General features: G+C 39.4%; 1 protein-coding gene across 4 annotated transcripts in view; it reads right to left on the bottom strand.

Moving 5' to 3' along the window:
* Nucleotides 1–8,057: 8,057 nt before the first annotated feature.
* Nucleotides 8,058–23,755, bottom strand: part of EXO1 (exonuclease 1) — a 34,690-nt gene continuing 18,992 nt past the window's right edge. For 2 of the 4 annotated variants that reach the window (XM_074947059.1, XM_074947058.1), the window contains exons 10-14: nucleotides 22,962–23,211; nucleotides 20,157–20,646; nucleotides 19,367–19,471; nucleotides 16,796–16,989; nucleotides 15,005–15,275 (exon numbers count right to left, since the gene is read on the bottom strand). In XM_074947059.1, the coding sequence (XP_074803160.1) occupies nucleotides 15,131–15,275; nucleotides 16,796–16,989; nucleotides 19,367–19,471; nucleotides 20,157–20,646; nucleotides 22,962–23,211 (1,184 nt within the window). In that variant the 3' untranslated portion in view covers nucleotides 15,005–15,130. Of the gene's footprint in view, nucleotides 8,108–15,004; nucleotides 15,276–16,795; nucleotides 16,990–19,366; nucleotides 19,472–20,156; nucleotides 20,647–22,961; nucleotides 23,212–23,755 lie in introns of those variants that run through there. The other 2 variants (XM_074947060.1, XM_074947061.1) reach the window with 2 other exon arrangements.

Raw genomic sequence — 23,755 nt, 5'->3', positions numbered from 1 at the left:
TAGCCCCATCCTTCCCGCCACCGTACTAAAATCTGATACACTGTCACACCTTCCTACTCCCTACAGTCAGCTTTCCTTCCTGCTGAAACCTCCAGATAACCTCAGTATGTCTTTGACAGCCCATAGAGTGAAACCTTGTGCTACTTAATAAATGTTATTGAAAAGTTACCATGTTTTCTGGGCACCATGGCAGAAAGGGCAATTTAATTTAAAAGTAATTAAATGCTCAGTGTGGCCCTCTTTTCAAATTATATTCCATAGTCCCAAAGATTCTTGGAGATTACAGTATTTTTTTTCTGCCTTTTTTGGGACATCATATCTCACTGTACTGTATTAGTGACAGCTGCTGTTCCTGGCTTTAGTCCACTCTAAAGATGGAACCATATGTTTCATATTTAGTTATTTAAAATGTTTCACTAGGTAAACCTGTTGAGCTGAATCATCTCTCCTGCAAAGGTGCCATGGGGATATACAATACGGTAGTAAGAGTATCAACTTAGTTACATAAATAAAATCAAATATGCCAGTAGTATGTTGAGTGTGATAGTAAAAGAGCCTTACCTAAAAACTATTACTAAATGATTTGGAATGAGCATTCACAGCCCAGCTCGAGCAATGGGAAACAAATGCCTTTAAATATTATACTAAATAGTAGACTGATTTTGTGTGTATCTAATAAATGATTTGGAATGAGCATTCAGAGCCCAGCTTGAGCAATGGGAAACAAATGCCTTTAAATATTATACTAAATAGTAGACTGATTTTGTGTGTATCTAATAGAAAGGCAAGTGCCCTGTGTTGCTATTTACAGGTTTCAGTAATAATTTAACCTAATGGCATCGCCTTCATTATTACAGCGTCATTGTTACAGGGGTATTTTGGAGAAAAATGATTAAAACCCTAACTTGTTTCCCAAGTGAAGCTGAATGGTTCTCTCACCCTAAGTCATCTGATGGGGCCTTAAGTATGACATGTATATATCTACTTGGTATCTCAAATGGGATTGTATGCATTTGTCAATTTATATTTTTATTTATTTATGTTTCACTAATTGTCATATGCATCCCCTTTGAGATAAGTAGATAGATATAGTGCTTTTAAAATGTAACGGCTTATACACTACAGATTGCCTAAGTGTACTCTGTCTGGAGGCTGCTTTACATCACCTATGCAGTCCCCAGATAGGGCAGCTGCTCAGGGTCCAGTCCAGTCCCTGGCGTAAAGCAGAGCAGCCAAAGGTTGATCTAACTTTTACCTAGCTACCCATAGATCTGGAGCCTTAAAATTTTACCTGTCTTGAAAAACAGAAGTGTCTTTTTTAGAAGACCACCTGTTTGCCCAAAGCTGCATCACTTTTTGGAAAAGCACATAACAAAGCCATCTAGCCATTTTTAAAATGTATCATATACATCAAAATGTGCTCCTTTACCATCACTTCAGAAAAAATCTTTATTTTATTTTATTTATAAATGAGTTGCAGTAATTTTCCTTGCATGGATTTCAGGATGGTACTTTACAGAAAGTTATACTGTGAGGTGGAAGTTTAGTGACAATATGGGAATCAATGGAAACTGCCTCAGTAAATGTGGTCTGTGTATGCCAAAGAGGTGTGTCATTGGAGGAGGTAATTGGAAATGTACACATTTAGCACTTGAGCCATAATTTACCGTAAATATTTAGTCCTAAATGGATCACAGGGTCTGGTCCAAGAGGTGAATATAGCTGAACTGCTAGGTAATAGCGACCATCATGTAATTAAATTTAACATCCTTATAGGGGGGGAAATACCAAGGAAACCCACCACAGTAGCATTTAACCTCAAAAAGTGGAACTACACAAAAATGAGAAAGCTAGTTAAATGGAAATTCAAAGGAACACTCAAGGAAGACAGGGCCATTGCGGAGAAGCTACGTGAATTCTTTGCTTCAGTCTTCACTGCACAGGATATGAGGAAGATTCCCATTCTTTTTAACTGACAAGTCTGAGGAACTGTCCCAGACTCAGATGTCATTAGAGGAGGTTTGGGAACAAATTGATATATTAAACAGTTATATGTCACCCTGGACCAGATGGCATTCACCCAAGAGTGCAGAAGGAACTCAGATATAAAATTGCAGAACTACTAAATGTGGTATGTAACCTATTGCTTAAATCAGCTTCTGTACCAGAAGATTGGAGGATAGCTAATGTAGTGCCAATTTTAAAAAAGACTCCAGAGGCAATCCTGGAAATTATAGACCTGTAAGCCAAACTTCAATATCAGGCAAATTGGTTGACACTATAGTAAAGAACAGAATTATCAGATATATAGATGAACACTGTAGGTTGGGGAAAAGTCAACACGACTTTTGTAAAGGGAAATCATGCCTACCAATCTATTAGAATTCTTTGAGAGAGTCGACAAACATGTGGACTAGGGTGATCCAGTGGATATAGCGTACGTGGACTTTAAGAAAGCTTCTGAAAAGGTCCTTCACTAAAGGCTCTTAAGCAAAGTAAGCAGTCCTGAGATAAGAAGGAAGGTCAGTAGCTGGTTAAAAGACAGGAAACAGAGTAGGAATAAATGGTCTGTTTTCACAATGGAGATAGCGGGGTTCCTGAAGGATCTGTATTGCAATCAGTTCTGTTCAACATATTCATAAATAATCTGGGAAAAGGGGTAAATAGTTTGCAGATGATACAAAATTATTCAAGATAGTTAAGTCCAACACTGACTGCGAAGAGCTAGAGGGATCTCACAAAATTGGGTGACTGGGAAACAAAATGGCAGATGAAATTCAGTGTTGATAAATGCAAAGTAATGCATGTTGGAAAACATAATCCCAGGTAGAAATACAAAATGATGGGGTCTATCTTAGCTGTGACCACTCAAGAAAGAGATGTTGGAGTCAACGTGGATAGTTCTCTGACAACATCTGCTCAGTGTGCAGCAGCAGTCAAAAAAGCTAACAGAATGTTAGGAACCATTAGGAAAGGGCTAGATAAGACAGAAAATACAATGTCACTATATAAATCCATTGTACACCCACACCTTGAATACTGCATGCCATCTAAAAAAGAGACAACAAAGGATGAATATGACAGAGGTCTATGAAATCATGAATGATATGAAGAGAGTGAATAGGGAAGTGTTAATTACCCCTTCACATAACACAAGAACCAGGGGTCACCTGAGGAAATTAAAAGGCAGCAGGTTTAAAACAAACATAAGGAAGTACTTTTTCACACAGTGCACAGTCAACTCTGGAACTCACTGCCAGGAGATTCTGTGAAGGCCAAAAGTATAATTGGGTTCAGAAAAGAATTAGATAAGTTCATGGTAGATAGTTCCATCAATGGCTATTAGCCAAGATGGTCAAGGACAAAACCCAGGTTCTGGGTGTCCCTAAGACTCTGACTGCTAGAAGCTGGGACTGGAAGACAAGGGATGGATCACTCAAAAATTGTCCTGTTCTGTTCATTTCCTCTGAAGCATCAGGCACTGGCCACTGTCAGAAGGCAGGATACTGGTCTAGATGGACCATTGGTCTGACCCAGTATGGCCGTTCTTATGATCTAATTTATTTAGCAGGACATCTGCAGGATATTTAAAAAACTCCACACATTCATATTCTATTTCTAAACTATCAGATATGGGTGAGGCCTGAACAGCAACAGATTTTGCATATTGGCATTTTATAAAGAGAGAAGTTAACTCTGATTTCTAGCTTGCTCCAACATTCACAACATAGATACAAATTTAGACAACTGACCTTTTTTGTGCTCATTCTGCTACATACACAACTAAAGAATGTTCAGACCACTTAAACAATATCCATATTAGGACATCCTTAGGTACGTTCCTCAAGTCCAGAAGCAGTTTAGTTAGTTATACTCCAGACAGTGTACACTTAGACAAATAACTCATTGGATTGATGCATTCTTGGGTGTCGTCCATTAATTTATCACTCTACAGAATAAACATGCATCTTGGTTCTCTCTATGAAATAAAACTGTTTTCCACGGACATGGATATATCACCCAAAGCTCATATTAAAACACAAACCAAAAAGGAAGAATAATTCGTAATAGACATGAATCATGCTACTTAATGCAGTACTGCAAAGTGTTCAGATACCATGGTAATGGGGGTGGTATGAAAACCCAAATAAAACAGAGTAAAATCCTTGTCTTATGAGCCCAAGTCCATGTTCTAGTTACTAGACAACGTGGCCCATATCATGTTTGGGACCATTTCTGTAGAGTACTGTAGATTTTCAATATTCTAGCGTATAAAGCTGAAATAAAGCCTTGCTTAAATATTAGTTCACAAAGACTTTTTTTAAACAATGTGAAAGTAATATTAATCTCTTACCGGTTTAGAGGCTGGCTCTGGGCCCCTAGAAGGGGCGGCCTCAGGCAGAAGGGGCAGGCTCAGAGTCAGCCTCCCCTAGCCAGCCCATCTGCGCTGCCTGGTCAGCGCAGCCCTGGGCTCCGGCGGCAATTTAAAAGGGCCCAGGGCTCCGGCTGCTGCTGGAAACGGCGGCAGCAGCCGGGAGCCCCAGGCCCTTTTAAATTGCCAGCCCCGGGGCAGTGCTTTAAGGAAGGTCCTTTGCCGCAGCAGCTCTTTAAGGACCCTCCTTAAAGTGCTTGGCAGTGCTTTCACGTTGGCAGCATACAGGCCGGTACCGGCGTCTTACCTAATTTCACCCCTGAACGTGAGCCACTATTTTAACTTTACAGTCAGACAACTCTCTTGAAAAATAACTGAGTTAAGAAACTAATCCCTTATTGGCTACCCGCTCATCAAACAGGAGTGTTAAAGATTGCCTTTGTACCAGCCACTACCATATATGACACTTTCAACTTCCAATACTCTGAGGCCTTCTCTGCACATAAAAGTTGCACAACTTTAACTAAATCAGTTTAATCAACCTGGTGGAAGTCGATTTAAGAGCGTCCACATTAGGGGATTGCACCGCTTTAGCTAAATCAATTTAAACAATGATTTATTGAAACCAATGGAACTTTTGTGCATGCACAAGGCCTGAGTCACTCACAAGAGAGAACATTTTTTTTGAGGGCGGGGGGTGCATTTTCAAGTCAGGGGCATAGGCACAAATCTTGGACTCTCACATGCATATTTACCTTTTTGAAAGCAGAAGCAAAGCAGTTGTTTAAAATACATTAAAAAAATTAAAAGGCAGGATCATAAATTATTTGTGGCTGCCAAAGTTTTAAAACATGCACCGATGCAGTATTTTATGAAATGGCAGCCATTCCGCTGTTTCTTTTGTTGGGGTAGCTTTGAGAGCTGCTACAGTTTTTTTTCCTTCGTTTTTTTTTTTTTTTTTTTTAAATATGGTAAAACAATAAAACTTCCTTTGGTTCATGTCTGCATTGTAAGCCAACAGTGACAGGTGGATTGAAAGAGTTTTACAGAGTTTTTTTGAAAAAGTAATGGTAAACTGTAAGAGCAACTCCAATGTTGAATGAATGATTATTCAGTACATCTGTGGAACGGATTATTGAAGACTGCTGTAATTTCCAAGGGCTAAATTCTGATGTCAGTTACACAGTTTAAATGTGAAGCAACTCCACGGGCTTCTTTCACTTACTTTCATGGAAGCCAACACTTTATGCTGCAGCTCAGCTTTTATTGGAATTCCTGTTTTCATTCATTCATTTCCTTTAAAATTGTGGACAAATTCATCTGTTAGTTATGCTGGTGTAAATCTGAAGTAATTCCACTGGAGTCAACAGACTTAATCCAGCGTTACATTGCTAGAACGGAGAACAGAATTAGCCCCTCAGTCACAGTCTTAACCACAGACCTGCAACAGGCACACAGAGTCTGAGAACTCTCCTTGTTTCTTGCAATTGACTTGAATGGGACTATTCAGGTACTTAAAGTGAAGTATTCACTTAAAGATGCTGGGACTGTGTTTCTGTTATATGGTTGTACAGTGCCTATTGCGCTGTGACATCCCAATGCTATCCCAACAGAAAGAATAACAGCAATGCTAGCTAGCCAGCCTACATTACACATGGCCAGTGTAATACTTCAGTAGTGGGACAGTTAATACAGCTGTTAAAACCTTAACTTTTCAGTTGTCTTATTTGTTTCACTTTGAAATGTGCAACCAGAGGCCCCACTCCTCCAAAGACCCACCCACTTGAGTAATGTTATTCATGCAAATAGTCCCATTAAATTCAGTGTGACTACTCACACGAGTAAGACTTGAAAGGATCAGGGCAGTCGGCCCAGTCCTCCAAAGCTAGAGCCCCAGTGAAGCAAGAGTTTGCTCCTACAAATCCATTAGCAAGACCAGGGTCTTAATTTGGATTGATGTCCTTTTTAAATAAGCATTTGCATTTAATTGTAAGTGCTTCCCTATTACAGTCTCATTTAACGCTCTTAATTAACACTAGTGAATAATTCATTGTACATATAACACATCAGCACATTAAAATTAAAATATTAAATGTGTATATTAAAAATATTCTACAGTCATAGGGCCAAATGCACCCTTCCTGTTGCATGGAGGGGCAGTCTGCATCTCCCTGAGCCAGCCTCGTTTACTGCAGCTAGGGCACACATGTTTTACATAGAAAGGGTAGTTCACCATTGGAAGAACTGACCTAGGGATGTGATGGATTCTCCATAACCTGAAGTGTCTCCATGTAAAATCAGATACCTTTCTAGAAGACGTGCTCCAACTTGACCAGATGATATGGGTTTGAGGCAGGAATCACTTGGTGAAATTCCATGGCCTGTGTTATGCAGGTCAGACTAGATGGTCATTATGATCCCTTCTAGCCTTAAAAGCTGTTAATGTAGTGCCACTTGCCCTTCCCCGGCCTTTAACTGAGGAAGGGCAGCTTTAATCATCACTAGGCTTCCTAGGGAATATGCACAATAGGTCGATCTCCTTGCCACTTGCTTTCCCCAGTGGAAAGAAGGTTGCAGGTACAACCTTTCTATCACAGCCCTTTCCCCACTTTGGTTTACACCATCTGGGGCGCTACACTAAACTTTGCACCATAGAAGAAGGTACAGACTCAGGGCTAATTGGCCCCATAATATACAAAATAAAAAATACATTGTTCTTCCATTAGATGTTGTTTTTACCAATTAGCAGCCTCTGGAATTTCAATACAACACCTTCTGAATCAGAAACAATTCACTTAGACAGATATAACCATTGCATCTCGAATCTGAAGCTGCTTTGAATTAATGTCACAAAATCCACAAGAAATACTCACAAGAAAAGTGAAACCTTTTTTCTATCTCAGGATTTGCATAATTTACCTTTTGTTTTTCATGGAAAATACTAACACACAGCAGCACAACAGAAGAGGGAGGTACCTGAGTTTTAGACTGTTCTAAATGAAACCTCTGGAACCCAGTTCTGCCCATAGAGTCCTGCGGCCCATCTGTGAAATGTGGGACAGGAGTTAGTCATTTGACAGATAGAGCCACATGTTGTGCTTGATCACTATTCAGAACTCCCAGAGATGACAACAACAATTCATACATGAATCTAAGGTGGGATCCGACCATTAGATTACATATTCTGCCATCATGCAGAAAGTAGGGAGATCCAGCAGGAATCTGAAAGATGAATTAATGGAGTTTAAAAAAAAAGAAAAAAAAAGAAAAAACCATCAAGATAATCATGGGCTACCAGCTGAAATAGTCGGATAACAGCGTTTTCTTGGAATGCTCTCCTCAGGGTAGAAGTTTAGGAAGCCTTGGGGAAGAAAGGAGGCATGGCCTCCAAACAATGTGGATCCCATGAATGCCCATGAAAAAACTGTAGTCAGACCCCTTCACAGTGGTGACTGGGAAAATCCTTTCTTCCCCCATTGCAGAATAGCTTCCTTAGAGAGGGTGCTGCCATTGGCTTTCCTCCGGAATCTGTACAAATACCATACCATCCTTCCCAGAATGGGGTAAATCTTTAACGGAGCTGTGGTAGTTGTAATTTGGTCAGGCAGCCTTGAAGAAAGTGTCCTTCAAGCCAGGGCAGAGATTCCTTGGTCTGATCCACTGAGAGTATCCTCTGCCTGCTCTTTCTCCTTGTTTCTTGGCATTGTAGAAAGTCTTAAAAATAAAAAATTCCAGCTGAAAAAAAAAATGTCTAATGAGTCACTGGAAGTAGGAGAGGAGTGAGGGGATAAGTAGCTGGAGTAGAAAGTTTAAAGACAACAGTCAACATTAACAGGAAGTTCAACCTGATCTCCACCATCTTATTCTTCCACTGAGACTTTAAAGCACAATGTGCATTTTTAAAAGGCACATTCTTTGCCTGAAACCTGGGTATTGCAGTGGTCTGTGCCAAAGAAAAAATCCAATCATGCTTCTCATCTCAATACAGCAGATTGCAGTCCCACTAGTTCCTAATGATGGCCAGACGTAGAAAACACCAACGCTCACTCTAAAAATGCTTCATATTTATGTAAACCGGATATAAATCCTTATCCTTAATCCTTTATAAATCCTTATAAATTCTTAACAGCCATAAATCCATGAACCCAAGAAAATTCACTTAGATTACAAATTGTACCTGACCAACTCTTAGATTTCTGAAAGAGAGATATTGGAATTCAAAGAGGAGAGTAGAATTTCAATTCTGGTTTCTATCTATATTAACCTGAGGTGGCAATTATCACACAGGAGCCAAATTCTGCTATTTACATCCAGGCAAACTCACTGAACTGAGTGTGCTTATAAGGGGGTAACAAAGTAGAATTCAGCTCACTGTAAGCACAAGTCTACCACTGGTAAATTATGAATAGTATCATTTTCATGCTGGCAGGACCCTGCAATTGGCAGAATGTGTGTGTCAGACACAGGAAACCAAAAGAAAATAAGAGACAAACCACTGAAACCTCTGAAATTATATCATTTTTATAGTTTGGTGAAAAAAGATGGATGTACTCGCTGGGACTTACCTCCAAGAACTGGCTTCCCAGTCCAACACAAATATTAGTTTATTTTTTGAAGTCTCTCAACAGTTACATGATATTAGACGCAAGGAAATCCAACTGAGATTTGATTAAGTTTTTAGACCATTAACCAATCTCTGGGCTGCTTAGCAACCCCAAGCAGGAGAACAACTCCTTAAAGTAGTCACTCTTAAAAACCTTGCCAGGTTTGCTGTAGCGAATTCAATAACATTACCTCAATACTTGCAGTATTCCCTATATTTACTATAGGAATTCCTGAGAAATCTGCCAGTACTGAGATTGTGTTATTTAGTTAGATAAAGCAAAGCAAAGCAATTAAGTTTTAAGTGTGACCATTGCAATTCAAATGAAGACTAAAGCACACTGTATATTGCTAATAAAAAGTAATTTGTAAATATTAAACATAGCATAAAGTGAATTAATATTCTGTTTCCATTTTCTCCAAAACAAGACAGACAATTAGTTGGGGGCACTAATCAATTAGCTTTTACTTACTTCTCATTCAGCAATGGAGTCCACAGAACAGCAGTTTCGAATCTTTCATTAGAACTGGTCAAATTATTAATTGCCAATAAATTATGCACTTACTTTAATCCTTTTTTTTCCTGCTTGTTAACTAACCTCAATGTCTGCTAATCCATATCCAACTCAGAATCAGCATGAGTATGTTTGCCTGGAAAAAGCTTGGGGGGCAAGTTACAGTCCTAAAAAAAGAAAGTCTAAATAGATTTTGAATTATTATAGTATCTAAGATTAAGCCAAAGCCTGCTAATGTTTTCTTTCCTTCTATGCTAACGAGGTACTGACACTTTCTAAGAATTATCTGTAGTGGTGAAAACGGAGTCTCAGATCCATTTCCAGGTGTAAAGGGCCACTGCAAAATTAATTTGCCTTCAAAAGGGATAAAATATTGTAGTTCCCTGGAATCTGCCTCACCAAGGGTCCAATGAGGCTCAGCACTGACTGGAAGTCAGTGAGAGTAAAAGATGCTCAGCTCTTCAAAGAAGCTAATAATCTAATTAATATACATCAAGACGGGTTTATAGAAAATAGAGCTTCAAACTAACTGGAGATATATATTTTTATGAGGTCAATATTTGATAATAGAGAGCTCTTTATTCTAGCAGACAAAGATCCAGTTGCTGGAAGTTGAGGCTAGACAAATTCAGACTGGGAGGAAAAAAAAAAAGCATAATTTTTAAAACTGTGATAGTAATTAACCATTGGAACAATTTACCAAGGATTGTGATGGATTATTCATCAACATGGGAAATTGTAAATCAAGACTAGATTTTTTCCTAAATGATAGCATCTAGTTCAACCACAGCTATAGGATTTGAATTCATCCAGGGAAGTTTTATGGCCTATATTACAGAGGTCAGATTAGATGATCACAGTGGTCACTTCTGGCCTTAAAAAATTTATGTTTGAGTCCATGAAGCTCCTGAGCTCCCCATACACTTATGTCTTTAATTGGATTCATATAACTTAACTCTTTAGGGGGTGTTACATTCTTGACATTCTATTTGTAACACTAAACACTAGTGAAGAATGAAACGTTAAGAGTCCTTTATAAACAGAATCACAGCTAGGCATATGTCCATTGTGCAGAGCGCTGACCTCTTGGAATCTGTTGAAACTGAACTTGTGCTCTGAAGCATTCCAGTTAGAGGAGAGAATGAGAGCTCTAACTGCTTGCCCAGGAGGCCAGAAAAGAGCTATTCACACAAAGTAAGCTCCCAGGACAAACACCTCCAATCCATTCAGCTGCTAAGGGTTCCCAAACCCATGAAAATCTGCCTGGCTTTAGCCCCCCTGAGAACAATAGGAGATAGACAGAGGTTTGCTGTCAATAGCCCTTCTCACTTTCAGTACTTTTATATTGTTTCTTTTACTGTTGCAGGCTCAATCCAACTGTCGCAGGCAAATTCACAGTTTTGCCAGGATTAGGATCTATGTTTTAATTCTGTTTAATTTCTTAAGGGATCATGTCTTTAATTATATCAATGCACTATATTAGACTGGTATAGCCCTATGAGCCCCCCGACCACCTGCCCAGCGACTATATTGGATTATACAAAGTTCTGGACCTGTTTTAATTCTTGAATTTTTTCTCGCTACCACCTCAAACCTCTTCTGTCTAGATTCTGTATTACATGGCAGACATTCAGACACCCCCCACTTCACTGCCTGACTCAGAGGTATGCGGTAACACAGGAACACCACGGGACAGCAACTAAACTTGTTCATCAGAATATTACAGTCAGATTCAGACCTATGATCAGTATAAAGTGACCTCTGCTGGTCAAAAGGTTTTCCCCTGCACATCTATTAAAACTATTATTTCTATTACGATAGTGCCTGAAGACCCAGGCCCCACTGGGCTAGCCACTTGACCAATAAAAAGGAGAAGAGTTTTTATTGTTTTTTAAAAGCAGAAGCGAAAAGAAAAAAAGAAAAATACACCGAGGATACTATGTAATAAAAAAGGAATTGGTTGATGCACCACTGGGTGAAAAACGGTACCATAAAACACAGTAATTTGTTTATTCATTACTATGAAAATCAGCTGGGCTTGTGGGTCAGCAGAAAAAGGAGAATGTGAAATGAGGATTATGAATTTATACACCACATCTAGCAATAGAAATTATGAGCTGTGCTCTCCTAGAACAATGAAAAATATTAGATATGAAAAAACACACTTTTCTGGAAAATGTTTTAAAACCTACATTTTAAAGTACAGTAATGAGTTGGTGCATAAGTATTGCTTGCTTAGGTCAAGGGGTTCTTAAAGGAACGCTCCACTGTACTATAAAAGCAATTTCAACCACTACATCAAATCATAAGAGGAAGGACACATGCATAATGGTGATTATAATTAGAATCAAGACAAGATTGCTGAGAGGGACTCGGGAATCCTGGGTGCTATTCCTTTGCTACTTACTTGCTCTTGGGCAAGTCAGACCCAAGTTTTGTTTTAAAAAACACCAACTAATTTTGGCTGCCTAGATCTTTGAGTGCCCAAACTGACACTTCTAACATCTGATTTACAAAGACATTTCACACCTGCAGCTCCTGTTTCTTTCACCTTCCCTGGACATGTGGCTATTTAGCACTCAGGGTGGGCAGTCAGAAATGGAGTTACAGGAGGATATGTCTAGTGTAGACACTCACTACAGTGACAGAAGGGGTTCTTCTGTCACTGTAGTAAATCTACCTCTCCAAGTCGCAGTAGCTAGGTTGACGGAGGAGTTCTTCAGGCAGCCTAGCGCTGTCTAGACTAGGCTTAGGTTGGCTTAACTATGTATCTCGGCAACATAGCTAGATCAACCTAAGTTTTAGGTGTAGACCAGGCCCAGGATTATTGGACATTTTTCAAAATTTAGGCTTCAGCCTCTCTACACCAGATACCCTTTTTACCAATGGAGTAATACTATCCTCCTTGGGAAAGCACTTGGAAATCCTCAGAGGTAAGGTGCTTTAACTGCAAAGTATTAATTACAGAGATGAACTTATAACTCCAGAGGGCGCCAGATCCGGTCCGCTATGGATACTGCTAAGGGAAAAACTTCCAGCACCGGTGTATGGGGAGAGCACACATACCTAATATGGAATGGACATGAGCAAGCACTCGAAGAACAACTTAGGGTTCCACCCCTCAATTGTATATGTCACCATATAGCTATATATGTACATAACAGTGAAATATGGACAGATGGCTAAAGACAGATAGTATTAAGAAGAACATACAAAAGTATCAGTGATGAGAAGGGCAGTTGGTAAATCTGGAAGGAAGTATACAATAAGAAAAGTTTGAGAACCTCTGCTCTAACAGGTTTCAGAGTGGTAGCTGTGTTAGTCTGTATCAGCAGAAAGAACGAGGAGTACCTGTGGCACCTTAGAGATGAACACATTTATTTGAGCATAAACTTTCGTGCTTTAGCCCACGAAAGCTTATGCTCAAATAAATGCGTTAGTCTCAAAAGGTGCCACAAGTACTCCTCGTTCTTTCTGCTCTAACATAAAACCATATATACTCAACTCCCCTTTCCCCTCCAAACCCCTCCTCCCTAAAACACTACCAAAACAAGACACTCCACTCCACGTTTCTCCCTTCACAGAGAGAATGAGAGAACAAACAGATGTGTTGTTACACGGCTTAATGAACTACTGGAAGATGCTCAAACACTACCCTGATAAGTGTGGTACAAGAACCTATACAGAACAAAATGAAGTCTGCTCCCAATTTTGCATTTGATTTCTCTCCATCCCTTGGGGTATTTCATCTGCCTGACTTAGAGTTTAGCTCCTCAGGCCAAGGTCTCTTTTTACAAATTCATTTACAGGTATGTTTTTGGGTGTTTAGTTAGTGCAATGCATAGAAGGTGTCCAATTAAATGAACACACATTGTGGAACTTATAGGTATGTCATACAGAGTGAAATTAACTCCATGACAGAGAAGCCACAGATGACTCAGTTCATTAAAAACCTCACCAGCAATAAATGAAGAAGAGTCAGGACCTGACATTTCCAATCCAAAAACATTAGAAACACTCCCCTCACCACCATGAAAACCATATCTGTACATCATAAACCCTTCTTTCCTTTGTCAGTGTGAGGGTCTGTGGGCTGGGAGCAGTTGTGATGTTTCTGCAGTTCCGGAGAATTCCCCACAGATAGAACAGCCTTCATCTTAGAACACTATTCCTGCATTCCCTGCTCTTTTCTCTGAGTGGAGGACAGGAAACAGCTGCGAGGTGGTCCCAGTCAGGAGGGAACTATTTTGGTTGCTGCTGCCTGAAAATTGCTATTAGTTCGAAAAATTGGGAGCACATAAGTATTATACAGTAAGTTGGGAGCACTGAATATCTGCTCTGCTTGTGTCATAATCATACAGCTAAGGGTTGCATAAAATCCCTCCTGGGTACTGAATCTGTACTGAATCTTTCAAATAACCTAGTTGGCACCTGATCAAGAGGGCCAACGGGGAAAGAAGATACTTTCAAATGGGGGGTGCAGGGGAAGGTTTTATTTGTACTCTGTTTGTTCCCTCTCTGGACAGAGAGAGGGACCAGGCAGGAAAAAAACATCTCCTGAAAACATACCTCAAATGAGCATCTAAGATTACAAAAATTGTAAGTAAGACAAGGAAATGAGTTAGATTATCTTTTGTTTTAGCTTGCGAATTTTCCTTATGCTAAGAGGTAATTTCATTCCTGTTTTGTAACTGGAAAGCAAAGTCAAAGGGGAATCCTCTGTGTTTTAAATCTTTTTATTTACCCTGTAAAGTTACCTTCCATCCTGATTTTGCAAGTGTGATTCTTTTACTTTTTTTAAATAATAGTCTTCTGTTAAGAACCTGATTGATTTTCAGTGTCCTAAAAACCCAGGGGTTTGGTCTGTGCTCACATTGTAACCAATTGGTTAGTATATTATTCTCAAGCTTCCCCAGGAAAAGGGGTGAAGGGGATTGGGGGAATATTTTGGGGAAACAGGGACTCCAACTGTTCCTTCCTGAATTTTTGTCTAAATCACTTGGTGGTGGCAGCAATACCATCCAAGGAAAGGGAAAGGATGTGTGTCTTGGGGAAGTTTTTAACCTAAGCTGGTAGAAATAAGTTTAGGGGGTCTTTCGTGCAGGTCCCCACATCTGTACTCCAGAGTTCAGAGTGGGAAGGGAACCCTGACAGCTTGGCATTGCTGGAGCAGAAGACCTGACAGGTGGGCAGAAGGAATGAGACTAACTCCGGAGCAAATCTGAACTGGCTCTGGTATTTGCACAGAGAGGCACAGCACATGCTTGGGGAGGTTAAGATCTAGAATAAAATTGTATATGCAACTTAAGCATTTTATTTTGAAGGACAGTTTTTAAAAATTAGTTTGAACAGAAGTTTCCTATTGGCATTTAAATGAGAAAAAAAATCACATTATGTAATATTGAAAAGGTTTTATTCTAGTCAGTATAAAACTGTACCTTTCATTTCACTTTATATAAAAGATGACAAAAAACCCTATATTCAGACAAATATACAGCTCACATCCAAAATATAGTCTTTTTATATTAGTATATGATGTCCAGAAACAATTCATCTTACTCTGTCCCCCAACAATATATGTGCAATGATTAAAATGTAACCCACCATGCAATAGAGAGCTGCCTAAGCAAATGACATCAGTTCATTGGAATATTGCTCTCTGAACATGACTATACTCAAGTTGATTGAAGATTTCCTCTTCTGTTTCTGGAGTAAGCTGGATATTATCTTTGATTGGAGACAATGGGTCCGATGATTTTTTACAAGAGGGGAGCTTTTCAGAGTCTCTGGAAAAAAAAGAAGACAAGCATGTACAATTATGCATGTTGCATTTTCTAATCACAGAACTATAATATGTATGCAAGTATGAAGAAATAGAGGAATGAGCACAAGGTTGGAACTCAGGAAGCCCAGAGTTTTAATCCCAGTTTTGCCACTGATTTGCTGAATACACTGGGCAAGTTACTTCAACTCTCTTCTCCAGCTGTCCTCTGAGGAAAAAGAAAAAAGTTACTTATCCTACAGTAACTAGAGTTCTTGGAAATGTGTTGTCCATATGTATTCCACCCTTGGTGTCCATGGACCTCTACACTTCAGACTAAAGTCTTTTGGCCCACAGTGTCTGTTGGGTTCATGCATCCACCTTAATTGTCCTTGTGCTTCAGTACCAAGGGCATAAAGAGTGGAGCTAGTCCAATTGCCACTCAATTCCTTCACCTCAACAGAATCCAGATGGACTCCATACTAGTGAAGGAGGAGGGTGGGTCATGGAACACATATAGACAACATATGTCAGATAACTCCATTTACTGTCATGCCAAGTAGCTTTTCTTCCTTTGAGTGCTTGTCCAAATGTATTACACACTTGGGGATTTACCAACAGTGATATGGTGTGAAAGTGGTATACGTCCTGAGTCTACTTAATTAAAAAAAAAAAAAAAATATTATGTATCAGTTCTGACAAAGGAAGCATCAGACCCTCGCCGCATCTACCAAGTAGTAATGTTTATTGACAGTAGGGATTGAACCTCGAGTAGTTGCTTTGCAGATGTCTGACAGGGGTATGCTTTGTAAGGAGGCTGAAGAAGGTGCCAGAGCCCTAGTGGAGTGAGCTCTTAATCTGAGCTGGGGGAGCTAAACTAACTAATTTGTACCAGAACTCAAAACCACTTGGATAGTCTCCGTGCCAACGTCTGACTCCTCATTCTGTCAGCAAATGCTACAAATAACTTAGGGGAAGATCAAAAGGATTTGGGCCTCTCCAAATTAAAGGATAGGGCCCTATAAACATGCCCTACAAGTACAAAGCCTCGTCTCTCCTTTATTAGAATGTGGTTTAGGGAAGAATATTGGCAGATGGTTTAAATGGAAGTCCATAACTACTTTTGATGAGAACCGTAGCCACTGGGAGCTGCGGACAGTCAACGTGAACAAAATGTCTCGCGGCCCGCCAGCAGATTACCCTGATGGGCCATGTGCTGAAGGCTGCCAACCCCTGTAGTACTGCATTATACGAAAGCACACTAGGGAGCTCTGTATGCACACCAGCAGGCTCTACACTGACATTGGGAGAAAAGAGGCAAAGCCTCACGTCTGTAGAGACAAGTGGGAATGTTTTTCCACTGTGTGCCTGTACATACAGTGATCAAAAAACCCCCAAACCTTCTTCTCACACCTTCAGGGTATATTCAGAGTACAGAAATGCTGTTATTTCTCCACACAATTCCAAAGGGGCTAGGGAGAAAACCAGGGCAGGTGGGGGGAGAAAATAAATTAATCTCTGGAGTGAAGAGTTAAAGCAACTCACCTTCTAAATTGGAAGTTTTTCCAGAGATCACTGATTGTGACCTGCAGTCCTGGCTTATTTTCAGCATTGTGATGATTTTTCTTCTGTGCACTTAGTAGTTTCTTGCTCAACCCACTGACTTTAGCTGGCATCAGTGGCTTGAGTTTTGTCACAACATGTGATCTTACAAAATTGGATCTCTGTAAACCAGGAACCTGTGGGTATAAATACTAAATTATAAAGCTCTGGCAGAAATGATCATGAGCAAACAATATGGGCTATGCTGGACAATTGTATTTATTTTACGCAAGGGTTAAAATAAATAAAATTGTTTTGCTGGAGAATGTAAGTAGTGTTTGCTTGTGCATACAGAAAGGCACTCAACTTGCTTTGAGGACATCAAGAGATGAAGAATCCACCCCTTCCCTTGCTAGTTAATCACCCTCACGGTTAAAAAAAATTCTGCCTAATTTCTCATTTGTTATACATATATTTTTATTTCTAATTGCTGCCTTCTCTTGCTACTGAACCATGATGGACTTTTAGCCAAAGTTGCCCTCTTTCTCCATTGTGAATCATACCTTTTGGTCAGCTAATAAAAACTCTTCTTAAAGAGCTCTCAATTTTCATTCACATTTTTCTGTCTACATTTTTCTCCTAATAATTTTTCCTCAGCTTTGGGATATTAGCCCTTTTGAAGCAGCAAGTATATATTTTTTGGGGTGGAACTGTCCTCTGGCTATTCTGACTATAATTAGGGCATGATCACTGGTCCCTACACAACCACTCACTTCCAGTCCAGTGATTAATTAATCTTTATCCGCCATAAAGAGGGCCAAAATAGTTCTCACACAAGGTATTTCCCTCAGTTTCAGTTAGAAAATCACCTATTTTTAGAAACTAATGATGTTTTACTAGTGTCAGTCAAATGAATTACTGAATGTTATGCTTGTGACAAAGCAATGAAAATAATTTAAAGCTTTGAGCACTAGGATTTTTAGAATTCATCTATAACAACTTTCTTTCTTCCCAATTCTTTCACTTTCATTTGAGTTCCCTATCAAAAAATACACAAATCTGATCAGTCCTGTAAAATGATAATTTAGTATTCACAAGGAGGAATATCTAAACTGTTCAAGAGACTGATATTCAGGACTACATATATGTAATTGCATACAAATAAACTGTATTAAAAAAGTTATTCAGGTTGCAAAGTCATGTGGCAAACGGTATTAGAAGAAGGGTGCAAGAATATTTTATGGAACTGGAAGGTATCAGGGATTCTCAATTTGTCCATCCTGAAGATTCCCCCCCCCAAAAAAATCAATAAAAAATTGTTTTAAGCAACAAGGATGCAAAATTGCTTTGAAAAGTATAACAGTGGTGTTATACAAACTCTACTTTCAGCCCAACCACAGCAGAATAATGGTAATATCTTAACACCCTCATAATGGGACTGATTTTTTCATAAATTCATGGTCTTACACCATACTCATCCTCATTAATTAGGTTTTGTCTCTGTTCACCGATCAGTAAAACATTACTGTACCACCAACACCAAGGGACCCTGAGTTTCCTGAAACTTTTTGGATATGTTAGATCAAAGGTACTTATGTGGCTTCTGCACAATCTTTAATGCATTTATCCTCATAACAGTTCTGAGAGACAAGGAAGTATTACTGCCCCTGTTCTACAGATGGGGAACTGAGGCACATAGAGATTAAGTCACACAGGAAATCTGGAAGAATGGAATTGAACCCAGATCTCCCAACTCCCAGGCTAGTGCCCTAACCATTCCACAACCTGCACTCTCCTCAAAGAACCATATGTCATTCTAATGAAAAGTACACATCAAAATTTTGAAAAAAAGCAAGAAACAGACTAGAGAATATTTCAGAAGGTAAGGAAAAGTTAAAATTTCTTTACATGGAAAACAACCCAATAACCACAAGGTGTCACTATTATTACAAGGAGTGCATGCAACACTGCTGTGGTGTACGGATACTTGTGATTTTTTAATATTTATAAAAGAGTTCCTTACTAAAAATTAGTGAAAACTAAGGCTATGTCTATTCTAGCCGAAGATACCTTGGGAGTACTTTTCTGGCTGGGGTGGAGGGTGTGCAGGGGAAGAAAAAATTATATGGTCTTGTTCACACTTATCAGTAAAACCAGGCAAAGCTCTGTTTATCGATTGCTTGTCTATTCATTTACAATGTAGCTGTAATTTCTAATATACATAGGAACTTAAGGTTCTTTAAACCAGTTAAAATCTTAGAAATGTCCTGGACTTTAGTGAAGGAACATGGTAAACAGCAGCGTGGTTAAAATCCCACAGCAAACTACGGTCATGTTAATGGTTCTAACCAGGGTTTATAACCAGGTCCCCTGTTTCAGCTGCATTTGTAGTACGAATGAGCATCAGGAATGACAAGTTAGAGAAGTGCTGTCATGCCTTCTCTGGTTAGCATATAATAGTGCCTGAGACCCAACCTGACTAAAGTTTTACAATGAGTGAGTGTAGTGGTTTACCCAAGACTTTGATCTTCAAAATTCAGTGGATCATACATTAAAATTAAAGAAAGGTTATACCTTGCTCCTTAGCAGTGTATGCTTTCTTTCAGTGCATACAGTGGAAAACGGGGGAGAGCTTTGAGAACTTGGATCATCACCTTGCTTTAGTGTGGAGTCAGATTCCTTTGGGGAAAAAAAAATATTTTACATCATTTAGGTTTTAAAACTGGCTTTTTCATAACAACACAATTTACATATTATGTATGTGTATACACACACACCCACTTACTCAGTTTACAACATTTTTCAACATTTTAAAAGCTTCCCTGAGAGCCTCTGCTTGTTTTCACTGAGCAATACTGTATAAATATATGCACATTGAAAGGGACTTCTTCAGTCACTGGTAAAAGCAGATTCAGAAATCTAAATGCATTAGTCGTCTTAATCTTACTCTTTGCATGAGCAGCAATGGAAAAACTGAAAATATAAACTAAAGCTAGGAATTATTTTGGGGGAAGTTTTATAGCCTGCATAATAGAGGTCAGACTAGATCACAATGGTCTCTCCTGGCTTAGAATCTGAGACTCTATGAAAATTAAAGGACTGACTCAAAGAGCCAAATGTCAAACTAATATGCCAATCCATGCTGCACGGACATGTCCACCATACAGAGAAGTAGCTTTTGTCATTAGAAATTAACGTATTCATAGGGCATTATTTTGAAGAGGAAAGTCAGATGGATCACTACTTTAATTAATGTGACCTGTTTGCAAACGCCTGAGACAGTACTGAAAATATTACCCTAAACCCTGATGAATTAGCCCACATTACCAGTACAGCTGAATTGAAACAAAGCTAATTTTCTTACTTCTGCTTCTGAGTCTTTGTTAGACACCTGCGATATTCTTGAGAAGTCCAAGCTGCTTTCTGATAGCTCACTAGACCCTTGAGACTGCAAAGAACACTCCATTTCCAGTAAGGGGGAGGATTCTTCATCTGACTCATCACCTCCTGCATTGCTGACAGTATGTAATCTAGATATCTCACAACCTTGGGACACCCTTTGACTGTTTCTCTGTCGGTGAAACTGCTGTAACAGCAGCACGCCAGGAGATGGGCTGGGTGTCCCAGGACTCTCTCCAAGGCTTCCAGACCAACTGAAACAACTTCTCTGTGTTTCCACAGGGGATGATGAGATAGTTCTTGTAAATTTCCCAGTCTCTGAACACTGAGGAACAGGATCTTCTGTTATACTTTTAGTTTCCGGGGCCTGACAATCCAACTTGACATCCTGTGATGGTTGGGCAGTTTCATTCTTTGTTGTACAATCAACCATATTGGTGGCATGGCAGAAGAACCTAACATACATAAAATGAAAGATACAAGGGATAAAGAGGTGGAGGGAAAAAAGTTATCAATTTTTCAAATGAAAGTGTCATTTTCACAATCACAGCAATTTTGTTTTGGAAGTATTATTTACAGCTTTATAGGTTCTAGCTCAATGGAAGCAGCAGCAATACCAGTCACTGTCTGCCCTTTCAGTCATGCTATTAGAACTACGTGAATCTGAATTTTGAGGAGAAGCCCCAGTGAGGTTTGCAAACAAACAAGGCCACTGCAGCATCATACTCCTCTCAGACTAACAGGTCTACCTCCTCTCTCATGCCCTGGCCCCAACAATACTGGGTAAGCTGTAAGATGGAGCTACTGACAGCCAACCCTCCTTCTTAGCTAGACCTGCCACCCTAGTGTGGCAGAGATAGTGGGGACAGGCAGGCTAACCGTTTTTGTGGTTAAGACATGAGGTGAGACCTTGGTTCAATTCCCAACTTTGTTGCAGACTTGTGTGTGACCGTGGGCAAGACACTAGGACCCCGACCCTGCAAACATTTATGTACATGCTTAACTTCAAAGATGCAAATAGCTCCATTGACTTCAATGGAACTACTCATGCTTAAAGTTATGCACATGTGTAAATGTTTTCAGAAGTAGGGCCTTAATCTTTCTGTGCTACAGTTCTCTACTTGTAAAATGAGAATAATACTTCTCTAATGCCCTGTGAAATATGATATCATTAATGAATGTAAGTAGCTCAGACATTTTGCCAATAGGAGCCATATACATACTTAACTGATGGATAACTTTGTATGAGATTACTACAGGAGTGAGCTAGACTTCATCCAGCCCTTTCAACTTTGGCAGTTACTACTAGGGACTGTTGCCACAGCCTCATTTAAGCTCTCTCTGAAACCGAGCTCCACCTTGGGGGAAAACAACTGGCAAATCCTGGTTTCTGGGGTGAGATGTCAAAGCTGGATGCTGTGCAATTCTAGCTCTTGTACAGCCTAGCAGAGCCACAGGACCTCACTGATACATGTTTTAAGAACTTTTTCTGAAACATGGTTCTCCAACATTTAAGTGAAGTAATACAATTTATAAGTTAAAATGGTTTGCTTTGATATCAACTATGCATAACAGTCTTCTCATTTTATGTGCCTCTCTTTGAAAAGCTCATAATCAAGTAGGTAGTGAATATGCTCTTCCAGGATGAATTGCTTCTATCCCTGGTATAACACTTCAGCTATTTTTAGAATAGCTATTGCATAATCTGGAAATTAAATACCATCAATTGCTAATAAACTTTTATATCTATAGAGTATTATAGCATGGAAGACTGACAGAAGAAAAATAATTCTGTTTTACAGCAGTCTTGCAGTACTCTGCAGTTACAGTAAAAACTAGACACTTAACTATATGCCCCTAGTAAGTTAGGCTGACTTCCCCTTCTTTTCCAGAATTAACAGGAAGAAATAAGCATACAAATACGGCAAGAAAGCCCAGCATCAGATGTGTAATGCCAGTTCACTGCAGCCACACATTGTCTACTTTAAGAAATGCATGCAAATAGGTGCAAACAAGCCTCAGAAAGTCAGACTGATTAGGTTCTGGATGTAGCCTGCATCCATGAAACCTGGCTGGGAGACTTTAGAATCCTTGTATTGTCCCACTTTATATCCTCCTAAACTACTCAGCACACTACAAGCCGATGGAAGACAAGAGTAGAAGTTGGATTGGCGTCAATATTCCGTTAACCTTACATATAAAAAACACAATCTTAAAATGAAGGAATTTAAACAATATGAAACCAAAGTCAATTGGGATTTTCCACTCTTCTACAGAATCCTACAGACGAATGAATTCATAAAAAAGAGCTGAAACACATTCAAACAACATTGCATCACTAAATGCAGTTAATACACATCATGGTCTTCACACTAAGCCCAATGCTTAAGGAGGAAGCGTGGTTCAGTAGATAGGACACTGGATGAAGAGTCAGGAGACCTGGGTTCTGTTTCTGGTTTCACTCCTCCTCTGCTTTGACCTTGGGGAAGTCACTTTACCTTTTGTTCAATGGTTTCTGCTCCCACCTTTTGTACATCTATTGACATTGTAAGCTCTTTGGGGGTGGGAACTGTCTCTCACTATGTGTCTGTACCATGCCTAATATAAGGGGTCTCTGATCTCCATTGGGAGTTTTCAGGCACTTTTGTAATACACATAATGAACAGTAAAAGTAGGAAAACTGCAGTGTTAAACTCTTAGTATTTCATAAGAATTTAATCTTGACATTTTTAATATTATATTACTCATTAAAACGGTGATTTAAACATGCCTGCTTCTAGTCCCTGGAACAACAATAGCACCGCTCTCTTCATTTTTCCTCTGCAGAAAGGAAGCAAATTTGTTCCTGACTTTAGGTTGGGTGTTTGAGCTCTCTTTACTGAAAGAGTCCCCTGAAGCATGAATCGGTGACACTGCAGAGAGACACTTCTGTGGCTCACCATCTTCACTGTTTTCTTTCTTGGGCTTTTTTGCTTTTGAAAATGAATACTGACTCAACAGATCTCCATCCGACACCTCTTCTAAATAGAAAGAATACAGTTCTCATTAAGTTTAATATCACTGTAGAAATGCCCTGTAGAATGAACTCTCCCAGCTGGTAAGAAATGAGCTAAATTGAACATTATGCCATTTACCATTGTAACAAACCTGAAATGCTGTTAATTTCAGAATGGTGTAGACATTTAGGAGATTATGGTATTTAACACAAATGTTGGCTAGTAAATTTATACTTGTAAGAACACATATTAGACAAGTAACGCACTACCAAGTGGCTTGTTTCCACAAATCATATTAGGATAAAATTCCAAAATTACTACTCCTCCTCCTCCTCATTATTTATAAAAACACTGCACATGCAGACTATTTTCTCAGAGTAAGAAGCAATACCTGCTTCACTGAGTATATAAACAGAGAGGCGGGGACAACAGTTTAAAAAAAGGAGGGCACGAGGAAACAATTAGTGAGGAAAACAAGGTAGAAAGGATCACTGAAAGAAACGGCACTGAAGAGAAAAAGAGGTCATGTGCTTGGATAACAAATACTGAAAGCCTGTTCCAAGCATGA

This window comes from Natator depressus, chromosome 3 (genome assembly GCF_965152275.1).
Source record: "Natator depressus isolate rNatDep1 chromosome 3, rNatDep2.hap1, whole genome shotgun sequence".
Lineage (NCBI taxonomy): Eukaryota > Metazoa > Chordata > Testudines > Cheloniidae > Natator > Natator depressus.
Note: the sequence above shows the minus strand (reverse complement) of the source record. Positions and strands in the feature narration are given on the sequence as shown.